Source organism: Salmo trutta, chromosome 24 (genome assembly GCF_901001165.1).
Source record: "Salmo trutta chromosome 24, fSalTru1.1, whole genome shotgun sequence".
Lineage (NCBI taxonomy): Eukaryota > Metazoa > Chordata > Actinopteri > Salmoniformes > Salmonidae > Salmo > Salmo trutta.
The window spans coordinates 27,535,998-27,554,517 of NC_042980.1; the positions used below are offsets into that span (position 1 = coordinate 27,535,998).

The window sequence follows — 18,520 nt, forward strand, 5'->3', positions numbered from 1 at the left end:
GAGTAGAGTGTTGGAGGCTATTTTGTAAATGACATCGCTAAAGTCGAGGATCGGTAGGATGGTCAGTTTTACGAGGGTATGTTTGGCAGCATGAGTGAAGGATGCTTTGTTGCGAAATAGGAAGCCGATGCTAGATTTAATTTTGGATTGGAGATGCTTAATGTGAGTCTGGAATGAGAGTTTACAGTCTAACCAGACACCTCGGTATTTGTAGTTGTCCACATATTCTAAGCAGAACCGTCTAGAGTAGTGATGCTGGACGGGCGGGTAGGTGCAGGCAGCGATCGATTGAAGAGCATGCATTTAGTTTTACTAAATGGAGGCCACGTAAGGAGAGTTGTATGGCATTGAAGCTCATCTGGAGGTTAGTCAACACAGTGTCCAAAGAAGGGCCAGAGGTATACAGAATGGTGTCGTCTGCGTAGAGGTGGATCAAAGAATCACCAGCAGCAAGAGCGATGTATATCATTGATGTATACAGAGAAGAGAGTTGGCCCGAGAATTGAATGTTGTTATTGACAGAGTCGAAACCCTTAGCCAGGTCGATAAATACGGCTGCACAGTAATATCTCTCATCTATGGCGGTTATGATATTGTTTAGGACCTTGAGCGTGGCTGGAGGTGCACCCATGACCAGCTCTGAAACCAGATTGCATAGCGGAGAAGGTACGGTGGGATTCGAAATGGTCGGTAATCTGTTTGTTAACTTGGCTATCAAATACCTTAGAAAGGCAGGGTAGAATAGATATAGGTCCGTAGTAGTTTGGGTCTAGAGTGTCTCCCCTTTGAAGAGGGGGATGACCGCGGCAGCTTTCCAATCTATGGGAATCTCAGACGATACAAAAGAGAGGTTGAACAGGCTAGTAATAGGGGTTGCAACCATTTCGGCAGATAATCTTAGAAAGAGAGGGTCCAGATTGTCTAGCCAGGCTGATTTGTAGGGGTCCAGATATTGCAGCTCTTTCAGAACATCAGCTATCTGGATTTGGGTGAAGGAGAGTGGGGGAGGTTTGAGCGAGTTGCTGTGGGGAACGCAGGGCTGTTAACCGGGGTAGTGGTAGCCAGGTGGAAAGCATGGCCAGCTGTAGAAAAATGCTTATTGAAATTCTCAATTATAGTGGATTTATCGGTGGTAACAGTGTTTCCTAGCCTCAGTGCAGTGGGCAGCTGGCAGGAGGTTCTCTTATTCTCCATGGACTTTACAGTGCCCAGAACTTGAGTTTGTGCTATAGGTTGCAAATTTCTGCTTAAAAAAGCTAGCCTTAGCTTTCCTAACTGCCTGTGTATATTGGTTCCTAACTTCCGTGAAAAGTTGCATATCACGGGGGCCGTTCGATGCTAATGCAGAACGCCGCAGGATGTTTTTGTGCTGGTCAAGGGCTGTCAGGTCTGGAGAGAACCAAGGGCTATATCTGTTCCTGGTTCTACATTTTTTGAATGGGCCTTGCTTATTTAAGATGGTGAGGAAGGTACTTTTAAAGAATAACCAGGCATCCTCTACTGACGGGATGAGGTCAATATCCTTTCAGGATACCCGGGCCAGGTCGATTAGAAAGGCCTGCTCGCTGAAATGTTTTAGGGAGCGTTTAACAGTGATGAGGGGTGGTCGTTTGACCGCAGACCCATTACGGATGCAGGCAATGAGGCAGTGATCGCTCAGATCTTGGTTGAAAACAGCAGAGGTGTATTTGGAGGGCAAGTTTGTTAGGATGATATCTATGAGGGTGCCCGTGTTTACGGATTTGGGGTTGTACCTGGTGGGTTCATTGATAATTTGTGTGAGATTGAGGGCATCAAGCTTAGATTGTAGGATGGCCGTGGATGTGGCAGGGCTTGCAAACTATTACGGACTACAAAGGGAAACCCAGTCGCGAGCTGCCCAGTAACACGAGCCTACCAGACAAGCTAAATGCCTTTCATGCTTGCTTTGAGGCAAGCAACACTGAAGCATGCATGAGAGCACCAGCTGTTCCGTACGACTGTGATCAAACTCTCCGTAGCCGACGTGAGCAAGACCTTTAAACAGGTCAACATTCACAAGGCCTGAATACCAGGACGTGTACTCAGAGCATGTGCGGACCAACTGACAAGTGTCTTCACTGACATTTTCAAACTCTCCCAGACCGAGTCTGTAATACCAACATGTTTCAAGCAGACCACCATAGTCCCTGTGCCCAAGAAAGCGAAGGTAACCTGCCTTAATGACTACCGCCCCTTAACACTCACGTCAGTAGCCACGAAATGCTTTGAAAGGCTGGTCATGGCTCACAATGACCATCATCCTGGAAACCCTAGACCAACTCCAAGTCGCATACCACCCCAACAACTCCACAGATGACGCAATCTCAATCTCGCTCCACACTGCCCTTTCCCACCTGGACAAAAGGAACACCTACAGTTGAAGTCGGAAGTTTACATACACCTTAGCCAAATACATTTAAACTCAGTTTTTCACAATTCCTGACATTTAATCCTAGTAAAAAGTCCCCGTCTTAGGTCAGTTAGGATCACCACTTTATTTTAAGAATGTGAAATGTCATAATAATAGTAGAGAGAATGATTTATTTGAGCTTTTATTTCCTTCAGCACATTCCCAGTGGGTCAGACATTTACATACATCCAATTAGTATTTGGTAGCATTGTCTTTAAATTGTTTAACTTAGGTCAATCATTTTGGGTAGCCTTCCACAAGCTTCCCACAATAAGTTGGGTAAATTGTGGCCCATTCCTCCTGACAGAGCTGGTGTAACTGAGTCGGGTTTGTAGGCCTCCTTGCTCGCACACACTTTTTCAGTTCTGCCCACAAATTCTCTATAGGAATGAGGTCAGGGCTTTGTGATGGCCACTCCAATACCTTGACATTGTTGTCCTTAAGCCATTTTGCCACAACTTTGGAAGTATGCTTGGGGTCATTGTCCATTTGGAAGACCCATTTCCAACCAAGCTTTAACTTCCTGACTGATGTCTTGAGATGTTGCTTCAATATATCCACATGATTTTCTTTCCTCATGATGCCATCTATTTTGTGAAGTGCGCCAGTCCCTCCTGCAGCAATGCACCCCAATAACATGATGCTGCCACCCCTGTGCTTCACGGGTTGGGGTGGTGTTCTTCGGCTTGCAAGCCTCCCTCTTTTTCCTCCAAACATAACGATGGTCATTATGGCCAAACAGTTCTATTTTTGTTTCATCAGACCAGAGAACATTTCTCCAAAAAGTACGATCTTTGTCCCCACGTGCAGTTGCAAACCGTAGTCTGGCTTTTTTATGGCGGTTTTGGAGCAGTGGCTTCTTCCTTGCTGAGCGGCCTTTCAGGTTGTCGATATAGGACTCGTTTTACTGTGGATATAGATACTTTTGTACCTGTTTCCTCCAGCATCTTCACAAGGTCCTTTGCTGTTGTTCTGGGATTGATTTGCACTTTTCGCACCAAAGTACGTTCATCTCTAGGAGACAGAACGCGTCTAATTCCTGAGCGGTATGACGGCTGTGTGGTCCAATGGTGTCTATACTTGCGTACTATTGTTTGTACAGATGAACGTGCTACCTTCAGGCGTTTCGAAATTGCTCCCAAGGATGAACCAGACTTGTGGAGGTCTACAATTTTTGTCTGATTTCTTTTGATTTTCCCATGATGTCAAGTAAAGAGGCACTGAGTTTGAAGGTAGGCCTTGAAATACATCCACAGGTACACCTCCGATTGACTCAAATGATGTCAATTAGCCTATCAGAAGCTTCTAAAGCCATGACATCCTTTTCTGGAATTTTCCAAGCTGTTTAAAAGGTACAGTCAGTGAAATAATCTGTCTGTAAACAATTGTTGGAAAAATGACTTGTGTCATGCACAACGTAGATGTCCTAACTGACTTGCCAAAACTATAGTTTGTTAACAAGACATTTGTGGAGTGGTTGAAAAATTAGTTTTAATGACTCCAACCTAAGTGTATGTAAACTTCCAACTTCAACTGTATATGAGAATGCTGTTCTTTGACTACAGCTCAGCATTCAACACCATAGTGCCCACAATGCTCATCACTAAGCTAAGGACCCTGGGACTAAACACCTCCCTCTGTAACTGGATTGTGGACTTCCTGACAGGCCGCCCCCAGGTGGTAAGGGTAAGCAACACATTTGCCCCGCAGATCCTCAACACGGGGGCCCCTCAACAGTGCGTGATTAGTCCCCTCCTGTACTCCCTGATCACCCACGACTGCGTGGCCAAGCACGACTCCAACACCATCATTACATTTGCTGACGACACAACAGTGGTAGGCCTGATCACCGACAACAATAAGACAGCCTATAGGGAGGTGGTCAGAGATCTGGCAGTGTGGTGCCAGGACAACAACCTCTGCTTCAATGTCAGCAAGACAAAAGTAGATGATCGTGGACTACAGTAAAAGGAGGACCGAACATGTCCCCATTCACTTTGACAGGGCTGTAGTGGAGCGGGTCGAGAATTTCAAGTTCCTTGGTGTCCACATCACCAACAAACTATCATGGTCCAAACACACCAAGACAGTTGTGAAGAGAGCACGATAACACCTTATCCCCCCTCAGGACTGAAAAGATTTGGCATGGGTCCCCAGATCCTCAAAAAGTTATTCAGCTGGACAATCAAGAGCATAATGACAGTTACATCGCCGCCTGGTATGGCAACTGCTCAGCATTTGACCGTAAGGCACTATGGAGGATAGTGTGTACCACCAAGCTTCCTGCCATCCAGGACCTAGTGTCAGAGGAAGGCCCAAAAAATGGTCAAAGACTCCAGTCACCCAACTCAGACTGTTCTCTCTGCGCGCGCACAGCAAGCAGTAGCGGCACGCCAAGTCTATGTTCAAAAGGCTCCTTAACAGGTTCTAAACCCAAGCACAAAGACTGCTGAGCAATTAATCAAATGGTCAAGCGGACTATTTACATTCACCCCTCCCCCTTTGATTCTACACTGCTGCTACTCGCCTTGACTAACCTGTGCCCCCCACACATTGACTCGGTACCGGTACCCCGTCTATAGCCTCAGTATTGTTAATTTTTATTTTGTAAATATTTTCTTAACCGCTTTGTTGGTTAAGGGCTTGCAAGTAAGCGTTTCACAGTGAGGCCTACGGTTGTATTCGGCACATGAGACAAATACAATTTGATATCTACCTCTCCCTGCACATTGTAAATATGCTACTGTAACAGACCCTGTATTTAGTATGCTTACTCACCTTTAAAGTTCTTATTTTTAGTATTACAGTGTTATTAATTACTGAATTGTTGGGGTTAGAGCTAGCAAGAAAGGCCTTTCCCTGTAAAACTTGAAACCTGAGCTAAGCTTAAGACTTACACTGTTCTGCTGCCATCTAGTGGATACTTTGGGAACTGATAGTCAAAATGCCATTCAACAAACAAAATGTAAGGTTTAAAAAACATGACATTTATTCCATACAAGGGTCTGGGCAAAACAACTTGAAAGGAAAAGAGAAGGATACCTCTTTGGAGTGTCTTAAAGGGGACACTATTAGCATTTAAGATCACAAGTTCTCACATAAGTTATCAAACATCATCCAAGGACAGTATTTTATTTTTGAGTTGAAAATAAACTTTTGCAAGACTGCATCATCCCACAACTAACCAAATGATTCCCATCCACACTTCAAGGATGGTAAACCATAACAGATAAATTAATGATGTGGAGGGTATTGGCAACATATTTCCTGTATTTTTTTTTTAAGTGTACAGGGTTCCTTTTTCTAAACTGTTTACAGAGGTTGCATACTGAACAATTAGGTTACTTTCAGCAGACAAACATACCAACACCACATTCAGTACAGTGTGGTCACTTCACAGAATGAATAAAACACTGTTCTCTACACTCAAATGGTTAAAGTTGAATCAACACGAGTTGGCAAGCCCATTATAAACTGAAACTGCCGTTTTGTATCATCATAAATAAAATATGTTGTCACGAACCTACATCAGACAGTACATTCAGATACCAGGCAGGTCAGCACCTACCGTACAGACACATTCCACCTCTAACTATTAACATTTCCGACAGGACAGTGAGTCAGTCTTTCCTAATCATTGAATCAGTTTAGAGAAATTAAAAACATCTTGTTTTGACAGACCGACAATACTGAGATAACTGCTCGATAACGTCTTCTTTGCAAATGTTCTTTGGCAGTAAACCTCTCTTCTCAGAGTATGTTTGTTAAGTGTGTAGGTTTGACTGTTCTTTGTTTACATTTCCCTTAAGGAAAAGCATCTCAGTGAATCTTGGATCTCTCGAATAGACCCTCTTGAACTCACAATTCATCCTGCAGAAAGAAAGAAAAGTTCATAGTTAACATACTATTCAAATATTACAACATGATCCATTTGGATTACATTTGTGGTGGTGAACCTTCACGAATATACTGAGACAAAGTCATGTTGAGAAAATATGCTCATATTGCAGTTTGATACACAATCAGACTATTAGCAGTTGTCTTGGCTGAATTAGCTAAACCAGTTAGTCCAGAAAGTCCAGAGCCCAGAAGCCAAACTATCACTTAAAAGTCTATGCCAGAGAATAATATCACTCTGCTTGACTGCAAAAGGCAAGAGGTAGCTACTAAGATTAAAAAGCAACATGGTGATCGCAGAGTTACTGAACCGCGTAAGAAGCTTACCTTGAAGTTGGCGGCCTTGCCATGTAACCATGGAGATAGCTGCTGGAGCCTCTGACGGAGGAGGTTGGCGATGTTAGTAGCATCCCGGCTGTTGATGTGCTCCCCTCCCTGGTCACGCTGGAGGACGGAGGGATGATATAGGGACGGGTGGATAGAGGGATAGATGAAAGGATGAGGGTGGGATGGAGACAGAGAAGTTAGGGTACAGTGCTCTGAGGTAGAGAGGTCTTCACGGGTCCAAAGAGTTGGACCCATTCCGAAATGTACCTGGGGATTTCTCACTCGGACCCAATATGCATAAATATTTTTTTTTAAATATAGAGCCCCTGTCCAAACGGACCAGAGGACAACTAGACCCGTTCAGGATAGACCTGGTCGGACCGGGATTGAGACCCGGTCCGATCAGAGTGAGACAAGCAGCAGAAAATTCATTTAAGCTACTTTACTAAACTGGAGCTGATCACGCGAGAGAAGTACTGCTCTAGCAGGCAGTGGAGGGACCAAACTGAGCAGTGATGGAGAGACAAGCAACCAATCAAGACGACTCGTGCTAAAGTAAACTAATAGCTGCCATAGCTAGGAAATGTATTATCAAATAGGATTAAGTAGTACCGTTTGTCTGCATCATACCGGGAATAGCTAGTTAAGCTAAGCGAAGCTGCAGTGCATGCGCTTTCTCATCCTACAGTTACAAATAACAACTCCATTCAGAATATTAAATTGCAGCCAACCTGTTGTCTCTTGCAGTGGAGGCTGCTGGGGTGGAGGACGGCTCATAATGGCTGGAATGGAGTCAATGGAATGGTATTAAACAGAGACGTGGTTTCCATGTGGTTGATACCGCTCCATGGACTCCATTCCAGCCATTTTTATGAGTCGTCCTCCCCTCAGCAGCCTCCGCTGGTCTCTTGGTCGTTGTAGCCTATCATTCTCCTTGAACTTTTAATTCCATCTTCCATTGATTAGATATCTCCTAACTTTTGCCACACATGGAGGCTATATGACTGTAGCCTATTGCCGTATTGATGACTTATGACTGGCCAACAAGCAGCTACATACGCCACGCTCCACTCTCGTGCAAACAAGAGCAGTATAAATGATACAATTTCACTCTACTGCAGAAGTCTCGATCGGATATGTACGGGCCCATCCGGACAAGTCAGTTAAAATTACAAATACCGAGACAATCATATCAGATCCAAAACAGAACCGTGACATTATTTAGAATTCTTGAGCCGGACCTGCGCGGGTCCCGATTGGATCCATGAAGACCTCTACTCTGGGGGACTGACTGGACCTCTCCAGAAATATAAAATGGTAAACAACTTTAGGAAAGAGGTCCTCGAACAAAATCCGAGATAAAACAAGAATATCCTTCTACTGGAACTTCTGATACATAGTAATGAAATGTCTTTAACTTGTAGCTTGATTTCCAGTCTAACAAGGACAGGAAGATGTAAGAGAACAATAAGCTGCTATGATGAAAACAAACTATCATTGCACATTGTGTTCACTTCTCAATAACTTACCTGGATAAATAGCTAACACATAAAAAAAAACTAAAAAATCAGGAGTCTCTTACCTTCTTGGTGCCCAGGTGTGGGTAGAATCGGATGCTGGGATAGGCTGTGATTCCAGCTGACTGACAGGTTTGATAGTGGGCCTGACAGTCTACTTTCCCTGCCCTCAAGCTTCCTGTCACCATCTTGACAAAGACAAAGTCTGCATTAGAAAACATGACCCTATTCCCTGTAGTGCTCTACTTTCGACCAGGGCCCATAGGGAGACACAGCCAAAACCATTTCCATCCGCTAACTCAAACCTCAACAAATAATGTCCAGATGCTTTTCCCCAGTGGATATAAAGTGTATGAATTGCCTGCCTGGCTGGGCTGTGGGACAGTGGTTGTTCAGTGGATGTGCAGTGACAATTCAAATGACACTGTTAACAGGCATAACTGGCGTGATTAATAAGGAGCATCCAGACGCTGCACTTGAGGAATTTATGAAATTGCGTCTTCCAATTATTGATAAACATGCACCTGTTAAGAAACTGACTGTTAGAACTGTTAAGGCTACATGGATTGATGAGGAATTGAAGAACTATATGGTTGAAAGAGATTGGGCAAAAGGAGTGGCTAATAAGTCTGGCTGCACATCTATCTGGCTGACTTACTGCAAATTGAGAAATGTGACTAAATTCAACAAAAATAAGAAACTGTATTATGTAGCCAAGATCAATGACAAAGAATTATGGGAACAACAAGAGCACTTTAAATGATATTAAGGACAAAAAGACAAATTCATCTTTCATTGAATCAGATGGCTTGCTCATCACAAAACCATTTGATGTTGCCAATTATTGAAATTATTTCTTCATTGGGAAAGATGAGCTAACTTAGGCAGGAAATGCCAACAACGAACAGTGAGCCATCGTACTCCTGCCTAAAAAAGAAAAGAAAAAAGAATTGCAAGTTTGAATTTTGTAAGTGTAGGAGAGGTGGAAATATTATTGTTATCGATCAATAATGACAAACCTCCTGGCATTGACAACTTATATAGAAAGCTACTGAAGATGGTAGCTGACTATAGCCACTCCTATCTGTCATATCTTTAATCTGAGCCTATAGGAAAGTCTGTCCTCAGGCCTGGAGGGAAGCCAAAGTAATTCCGCTACCCAAGAGTGGTCAGGTGGCCCTTACTGGTTCTAACAGCAGACCTATATGCTTGCTGCCAGCTCTTAGCAAACTGTTGGAGAAAAAATACATGTGTTTGACCAAAGAGATCTACATTTGTAAACAAATGAACAGACTTTGAGCATGCTTATATAGAATGGCACTCAACATGTATATTGACACAAATGACTGATGACTGGTTGAAAGAAATTGATAAGAAGATTGTGGGAGCTGTACTGTTAGATTTCAGTGCAGCCTTTGAAATTATTGATCGCAACCCGTTGCTGGAAAAAACCTCTGCCATATCATGGATTCAGAGCTTTCTTTAATGGAAGCTTCTCTAAAGTCAAACATGTGAAGTGTGGTGTATTGCAGGGCAGCTCTCTAGGGTCTCTACTCTTTTCTACTTTTATCAATGGCCTGCCACTGGCATTAAACAAAGCATGTGTCCAGGTATGCTGCTGATTCAACTATATACGCATCAGCAACCACAGCTAATGAAGTCACTGAAACCCTTAACAAAGAGTTACAGTCTGTTTTGGAATGGGGGGGGGGGGGGCAGTAATAAACTGGTCCAGAAAATCATTGTATTTGGTACAAATCATTCCCTAAGTTCTAGACCTCAGCTGAATCTGATAATGTTGAACAAGTTGAGGAGACTAAATTACTTGGCGTTACATTCGATTGAATCTGTTTTGACCATGACAATAGTTGTATAGGTGGGGATAGGTATGTCTGTAATGAAGAGATGCTCTGCTTTTTTGACACCACACTCCAAAAAGAAAGTTGTGCAGGCTCTAGTTTAGCCTAATCTTGATTATTGTCCAGTCGTGTGGTCGAGCGCTGCAAGGAAATACCTAGTTAAACTGCAGCTGGCCTAGAACAGAGCGCCACGTCTTGCTCTTCATTGTTGTCAGAGCGCTGATAGAAATACTATGCATGCCAGTCTCTCTTGGCTAAGAGTTGAGGAGAAACTGACCGCATCACTTTTTATAATAAACACAAATGTGTTGAAAATCCCAAATTGTTTGCATAGTCAACTTACACAGCTCTGACACACATTTACACTACCAGACATGCCACCAGGGGTCTTTCCACAGTCCCCAAATCCAGAACAAATTCAAGAAAGTGTACAGTATTATATAGAGACTTATTGCATGGAACTTTGTTCCATCTCATACTGCTCAAATAAACAGCAAACCTGGATTTAAAAAAAATAATAATTCACAGCACAATGCCTCTCCCCTATTTGACCTAGATGGTGTGTGTATTTATTGATAAGTAGCCTACATGTGCTTTAAAAATAAAAAAAATCACTGTGCCTTTGGAAAGTATTCAGACCTTACTTTTTCTGCATTTTGTTATATTACAGCCTTATTCTAAAACACACAATACCTCAATGACAAAGCGCAAAGTAGATTTTTTTTGCAAATGCATTAAAAATAAAAACACCTTATTTACAATGAGGGAAAAAAGTATTTGATCCCCTGCTGATTTTGTACGTTTGCCCACTGACAAATAAATGATTAGTCTATCATTTTAATGGTAGGTTTATTTAAACAGTGAGAGACAGAATAACAAAATGTTCTAAAATGATTTGCATTTTAATGAGGGAAATAAGTATTTTTGACATGCGTTTTTCTGGATTTTTTTGTTGTTATTCTGTCTCTCACTGTTCAAATAAACCTACCATTAAAATTAGACTGATCATTTCTTTGTCAGTGGGCAAACGTACAAAATCAGCAGGGGATCAAATACTTTCCCCCCCCCTCACTGTACATAAGTATTTAGACCCCTTGCTGAGACTCGTAATTGAGCTCAGGTCATCCTGTTTCCATTGATCATCCTTAAGATGTTTCTTCAACTTGATTGGAGTCCACCTGTGGTAAATTCAATTGATTGAACATGATTTGGAAAGGGACACACACACACACACACACCTGTCGATATAAGGTCCCACAGTTGACAGTGCATGTCAGAGCAAAAACCAAGCCATGGGGTCGAAGGAATTGTCCATAGCGCTCCGAGACAGGATTTTGTCTTAGGCACAGATCTAGGGAGGGGTACCAAAACATTTCTGCAGCATTAAAGGTCCAAGAACACAGTGGCCTCAATTATTCTTAAAAATGGAAGAAGTTTGGAACCACCAAGACTCTTCCTAGAGCTGGCTGCCCGGCCAAACTGAGCAATCAGGGAGGTGACCAAGCACCCGATGGTCACTCTGACAGAGCTCTAGAGTTCCTCTGTGGAGAAACTTTCAGAAGGACAATCTCTGCAGCACTCCACCAATTAGTCCTTTATGGTAGCTTGGCCAGATGGAACTAACCCTAACCCTAACCCACTTAGACTTTGCCAAAAAGCACCTTAAGACTCTCAGACCATGAGAAACAAGATTATCTGGTCTGATGAAACCAAGATTGAACTCTTTGGCCTGAATGCCAAGCATCACATAAGGAGGAAACCTGGCACCATCCCTGACAATGCATCCGCCAAAACATGATGGTGCATGGTGGTGGCAGCATCATGCTGTGGGGATGTTTTTCAGCGGCAGAGACTGGGAGACTAGTCAGGATCGAGGCAAAGATGAACAGAGCAAAGTGCAGAGAGAGATTCCTGATGAAAACCTGCTCCAGAGCACTCAGGACCTCAGACTGGGGGCGAAGGTTCACCTTCCAACAGGACAACGACCCTAAGCACACAGCCAAGACAACGCAGGAGTGGCTTCGGGACAAGTCTCTGAATGTCCTTAAGTGGCCCAGCCCGGACTTGAACCCGATCGAACATCTCTGGAGAGACCTGAAAATAGCTGTGCAGCAACACTCCCCATCCAACCTGACAGAGCTTGAGAAGATCTGCAGAGAAGAATGGTAGAAACTCCCCAAATACAGGTGTGCCAAGCTTGTAGCGTCATACCCACGAAGACTCAATGCTGTAATCACTGCCAAAGGTGCTTCAAAGGACTGAGTAAGGGGTCCAAATACTTAGTGATATCAGTTTTTTGTAATACATTTGCAAAAATGTATAAAAAAAACTGTTTTTGCTTTTTCATTATGGGGTATTGTGTGCAGATTGATGAGGGACAAACGATTTAATCCATTTTATAATAAGACTAAAGCAACAAATTGTGTAAAAAGTCAAGGGGTCTGAATACTTTCCAAAGACAATGCATGTAGTTCTGTCCTTGAGCTGTTCTTGTCTATTAATTATCTGTATTATGTCATGTTTCATGTGGACCACAGGAAGAGTAGCTGCTGCAACAGTAGCTGCAACAGCTAATGGGGAACCTAAAAAAATACAAAAAAAGTGGATTATTGTTTAAACTAACGGCTATCAAACAATAAGCATCCAAACAAATAGTGAATAATGTGCCATTTGTGCACAGACAAAAACATTGCCGCCTAGTGACTCAGCCACTTCAGAACCCTTACATTATTCAGAGCAGAGCCACACAAGACACTCCACTGTTACCAGCCTAGCGCTGGAAGCACAGTATGAGTAGAGGCAGAAACAATAACTTCGCTCTAGCATGGAAAATACAGCCGCTTCACAAACACGAATAGGGGCTGTATTCATGAAGTGTCTCAGAGTAGACCAGTTTATCCATTTATATCATAATTAGCCTACATGGACAAGGGGGACCTGATCCTAAATCACCACTCCCTACTCGGACGCTTTATGAAAATGGGCCCAGAAAAAATAAATTATAATAAAAAAATAAAAAAAGTGTTTGAGAGATGGTGGGAGTGGAGAGGATATCTTACCCGAGCGAGGACCTCGAACTCTGGGGCAAAGTGCTGGCATGGTCCACACCACGGAGCATAGAAGTCCACCACCCAGTGATCCTTCCCTCCCATCACCTTGTTCCTGAAGTCCTCTGGAGTCAGATCCACTGACGCTCTTGGAAGAGTGCTAAGACAAAGACGGACTGCATAAATTCCTTTGTTGAATACAAATCAGATACAAATATTCCTCTAATAATGATTGTTAAAAGGATAGGACAGGCTAACATCAGAAACACACTGGAGAGAACATACCCCATAGCCCAGACTTTGAGAGAGTGAGCATCTCGATGCCAGCCGTTGTAACTCCTGGTGAGAGAAATAAAAACAGCACTCGTATTTACAACATAACTTAAGGTAAACTTTACAATATGTAAGCAACATGTAAACTTTAAAACATGAAAGCGTAATATAAAGTATACAGAATGTGACCTGTACAACATGTAAAGCCTAGTGGTAGGCTTGATTACCAACAACGACGAGACGGCCTACAGGGAGGAGGTGAGGGCCCTCGGAGTGTGGTGTCAGGAAAACAACCTCACTCAACGTCAACAAAACAAAAAGGAGATGATCGTGGACTTCAGGAAACAGCAGAGGGAGCTGCCCCCTATCCACATCGACGGGACAGTAGTGGAGAAGGTGGAAAGTTATGTTCCTCAACGTACACATTACGGACAAACTGAAATGGTCCACCCACACAGACAGCGTGGTGAAGAAACTTTTACAGATGACCAATTGAGAGCATCCTGTCGGGCTGTATCACCGCCTGGTACGGCAACTGCTCCGCCCACAACCGTAAGGCTCTCCAGAGAGTAGTGAGGTCTGCACAACGCATCACCGGGGGCAAACTAACTGCCCTCCAGGACACCTACACCACCCGATGTCACAGGAAGGCCAAAAAGATCATCAACAAAAAACAACCACCTGAGCCACGGCCTGTTCACCCCGCTATCATCCAGAAGGCGAGGTCAGTACAGGTGCATCAAAGCTGCGACCGAGAGACTGAAAAACAGCTTCTATCTCAAGGCCATCAGACTGTTAAACAGCCATCACTAACATTGAGTGGCTGCTGCCAATACACTGACTGAAATCTCTAGCCACTTTAATAATTAAAAACTGGATGTAATAAATGTATCACTAGACACTTTAAACAATGACACTTCATATACTGTTTACATACCCTACATTACTCATCTCATATGTACAGTTGAAGTTGGAAGTTTACATACACCTTAGCCAAATACATTTAAACTCAGTTTTTCACAATTCCTGACATTTAATCCTAGTAAAAATTCCCTGTCTTAGGTCAGTTAGGATCACCACTTTATTTTAAAGATGTGAAATGTCAGAATAATAGTAGAGAGAATGATTTATTTTAGCTTTTATTTCTTTCATCACATTCCCAGTGGGTCAGAAGTGTACATAGTATTTGGTAGCATTGCCTTCAAATTGTTTAACTTGGGTCAAACATTTTGGGTAGCCTTCCACAAGCTTCCCAAAATAAGTTGGGTGAATTGTGGCCCATTCCTCCTGACAGAGCTGGTGTAACTGAGTCAGGTTTGTAGGCCTCCTTGCTCGCACACACTTTTTCAGTTCTGCCCACAAATTCATGGGATTGAGGTCAGGGCTTTGTGATGGCCACTCCAATACCTTTACTTACCTTGACTTACTCCAATACCTTGTTGTCCTTAAGCCATTTTGCCACAACTTTGGAAGTATGCTTGGGGTCATTGTCCATTTGGAAGACCCATTTGCGACCAAGCTTTAACTTCCTGACTGATGTCTTGAGATGTTGCTTCAATATATCCAATATATTCATCAGACCAGAGGACATTTCTCCAAAAAGTACGATCTTTGTCCTCATGTACAGTTGCAAACCGTAGTCTGGCTTTTTAATGGGGTTTTGGAGCAGTGGCTTCTTCCTTGTTGAACGGCCTTTCAGGTTAAATCGATATAGGACTCGTTTTACTGTGGATATAGATACTTTGTACCCGTTTCCTCCAGCATCTTCACAAGGTCCTTTGCTGTTGTTCTGGGATTGATTTGCACTTTTTGCAGCAAAGTAAGTTAATCTCTAGGAGACAGAATGCGTCTCCTTCTTGAGCGGTATGACGGCTGCGTGGTCCCATTGTGTTTATACTTGCGTACTATTGTTTGTACAGATGAACGTGGTACCTTCAGGCGTTTGGAAATTGCTCTCAAGGATGAACCAGACTTGTGGAGGTCCACCATTTTTTTCTGATTTCTTTTGATTTACCCATGATATCAAGCAAAGAGGCACTGAGTTTGAAGGTAGTCCTTGAAATACATCCACAGGTACACCTCCAATTGACTCAAATGGATGTCAAATTAGCCTATCAAAAGCTTCTAAAGCCATGACATCATTTTCTGGAATTTCCCAAGTTGTATAAAGGCACAGTCAACTTAGCGTTTGTAAACTTCTGACCCACTGGAATTGTGATACAGTGAATTATAAGTCAAATAATCTGTCTGTAAACAATTGTTGGAAAAATTACTTGTGTCATGCACAAAGTAGATGTCCTAACCGACTTGCCAAAACTATAGTTTGTTAACAAGAAATTTGTGGAGTGGTTGAAAAACGAGTTTTAATGACTCCAACCTAAGTGTATGTAAACTTCCGACTTCAACTGTATATACTGTACTCTATACCATCTACTGCATCTTGCCTATGCCGCACAGCCATCGCTCATCCACATATTTATATGTACATATTCATTCCTTTACACTTGTGTGTATAAGGTAGTTGTTGTGAAATTGTTAGATTACTTGTTAGATATTCCTGCAAGGTCGGAACTAGAAGCACAAGCATTTCGCTACACTCGCATTAACATCTGCTAACCATGTGTATACGACCAATAAAATTTGATCAGGAACTGTAAGACTAGGGTCTGAATCAAGCATCTCTGAAACGCTTGTGAAAGGACAGTAAGGTACATACTGGTATACGTCTCGTCGGTTAGCGTTCTGTGGGTAGAGGCGTATCTCAGGGTAGCCTCTGACCCCCTCTCCCTGGCAGAAGGAGTGGTGTTTCTGACAGTCCACCGTCCCCACCTTTATCATACCATTGAGCGCCTGAGGAGACATCAGCAGACAGAATACTAATTATTTCACTATAGTGGACGACAATTAAAAAAATCTTGGAGACAAATGCATTTAGTTGGATTTGTTGATGACACTTACCCACCGTAGAATGAAATGTGATAATGCTCATACCATATATCTCTATACATCTTTGCTAGATTCAAGGCACCCGATATCCAGAGAACACATCAGTGGAAGCTCTGTTGCTGGGCCTACTGTACCTACCCGTGCCACTCTGGCAGCAGGGTAGATATACCAGTACTCGCTACAGCCTACAACTTACTACCCTACAGTCCACTACCTATCCGTGCCATTCTCCTCAGGTACTCAGGCAGCACGACAGGGACCATACCAGGGGGCATAGAAGGTCCACCATCCTACTGATTACTGCCCAGTAGCCATTGCCTAGCCCCAATCTCTACTACCAAATATCTACTCGTGCCACCCTTACCCACCCTACAACCCACTACCTACCTGTGCCCTCCTCTACCCAGCCACACCAGGGAGCATAGACGTCTACCATCCTTCTACCTAAGTACCTACTCTCTACTCCCTCCTGCCAACAGCCTACACTCCAGCCTGTCTACAACCTACTGCCTCCTACTTACCAGCTATCCAAGCTACCCTTCTCCACTCAGGCAGCAGGGCCTGGCAGGGCCCACACCATGGAGCATCTACTGGGTTTTGCTGCGCTTACTTCCTGCAGGAGATTGGTGGGTGGAGTAGGAGAGGTGGGCGGAGCTGGGAGGGTCATCAGTGCTGATGGAGCACACCTGTGAAAGCTCAGGTGTAGCATAAAGCCACTGTTTCCTCATTCAGCAAGAGATTCCTCTCTCCATGCATACCTTTGGTTGTTTCATTGTGGCTTTGGCAGTTGACACCTAATTTACTGACTGTCATGCCTCATCTGATTATTGTTGTGAGTGTGTTAACTTTATCTATGTAATAAATTCATTTTGTTATTCCTTTACTCAGTGTGTGGTTTCCCATTGTTACAATCTTGAGCCAGGTTGTAACAATAATAATCCACCATCCTACTGCCCAGGGCCTCCTGCCCTATAGAACCAGTACCTACCCGTGCCATCCTCCTCCACTCAGGTAGCAAGGCCTGACAGGGCCCACACCATGGGGCATAGAAATCCACCATCCAGGTCTCACTGTGTTTCCTCCTCTTTACCAGCTCTGCAAAGCTGTCTTGGTCCATGGTCACCACCGTGGGGTTGACCAAGTCCTGGAAAAGGGGGGAGAATCAGGTGTCACTAAAGTAGGGCTCTATTGTATAAAGGAGCTGAAAATTCAGAAGATTTGTCAATTGGGCTCCCGAGTGGCACAGCGGTCTAAGACAAGGCATCCCAGTGTTTGAGGAGTCACTACAGACACCCTGGTTCAAATCCAGGCTGTATCACAACCGGCTGTGATTGGGAGTCCCAATGGGCGGCGCACAGTTGGCCCAGCGTTGTCCGGGTTTGGCCGGTGTAGGCCATCATTGTAAATAAGAATTTGTTCTTAACTGACTTGCCTAGTTAAATAAAGGTTAAATAAAAAATACATTGAGTGGTACAGTAACCATATAGTGAGTCTTCGTTTTAAACCTCTCTGGTGCTATAAGCACTGGCTCGCAAGGAGACTGCACCATACTGCAAACTAGGCTAACTTCTCACCTGTATGAACTCCAGGATTCCATCAGCAGAGTGATGTCCCTCGTACTCATGGATGGAGGACTTGTTAAAGATGACCGTGGTCGGGTAGGCATGGATATTATACTGAAAACAGGAACATAGGACATACGTTACATTACTGTAGTAGCTACTGCTACTTTTAGTTATCCAGCATAACCAGAAACACGTTCACATTTGGCTGATACACAGGGATATGATCCGACTTGCCTAGTTAAATAAAAAGGTATTAAAAAAAATATATATAATAATAATAATAATCATCATCAGAACATCTCGAGTTTGGCTAGGGGAAAGGCCAGTTTCAAAATATGAATGGAGGATGTCAGATTAAAAATCAGGAGAAGTCACATCCCTGTGGATACTGAATTGGCATTGCTGCTACTGATTTAGACCAATGATTCAATATTACATCCATGTCAGGCAGATAGCAGATATTGCCTGGATGGGTAGTAGTCCCAGGTTTTAATCCCCAGTAGGTGGTGATTGGTGGACAAGCCGACACCCGGCCGTCTCTCAGTCGTTTACTGTTCAATTATCCTAACCAGGTTCTGCTGCAGTGGGTTCCCACAGTCCTTCACACTAATAGGGGCGGCAGGTAGCCTAGTGTTTATGAGCATTGGGCCAGTAACCG

The 18,520-nt window shown here is 43.4% G+C and overlaps 1 protein-coding gene across 2 annotated transcripts in view; it reads right to left on the reverse strand.

Annotated features, from left to right (window-relative positions):
• Nucleotides 1-5,397: 5,397 nt before the first annotated feature.
• The window catches only part of LOC115161011 (dnaJ homolog subfamily C member 10-like), a 30,657-nt gene continuing 17,534 nt past the window's right edge, over nucleotides 5,398-18,520 (reverse strand). For both annotated transcript variants that reach the window (XM_029711653.1, XM_029711654.1), the window contains exons 15-22: nucleotides 17,872-17,973; nucleotides 17,286-17,441; nucleotides 16,068-16,201; nucleotides 13,364-13,417; nucleotides 13,091-13,238; nucleotides 8,238-8,360; nucleotides 6,656-6,772; nucleotides 5,398-6,301 (exon numbers count right to left, since the gene is read on the reverse strand). In XM_029711653.1, the coding sequence (XP_029567513.1) occupies nucleotides 6,290-6,301; nucleotides 6,656-6,772; nucleotides 8,238-8,360; nucleotides 13,091-13,238; nucleotides 13,364-13,417; nucleotides 16,068-16,201; nucleotides 17,286-17,441; nucleotides 17,872-17,973 (846 nt within the window). In that variant the 3' untranslated portion in view covers nucleotides 5,398-6,289. The remainder of the gene's footprint in view (nucleotides 6,302-6,655; nucleotides 6,773-8,237; nucleotides 8,361-13,090; nucleotides 13,239-13,363; nucleotides 13,418-16,067; nucleotides 16,202-17,285; nucleotides 17,442-17,871; nucleotides 17,974-18,520) is intronic.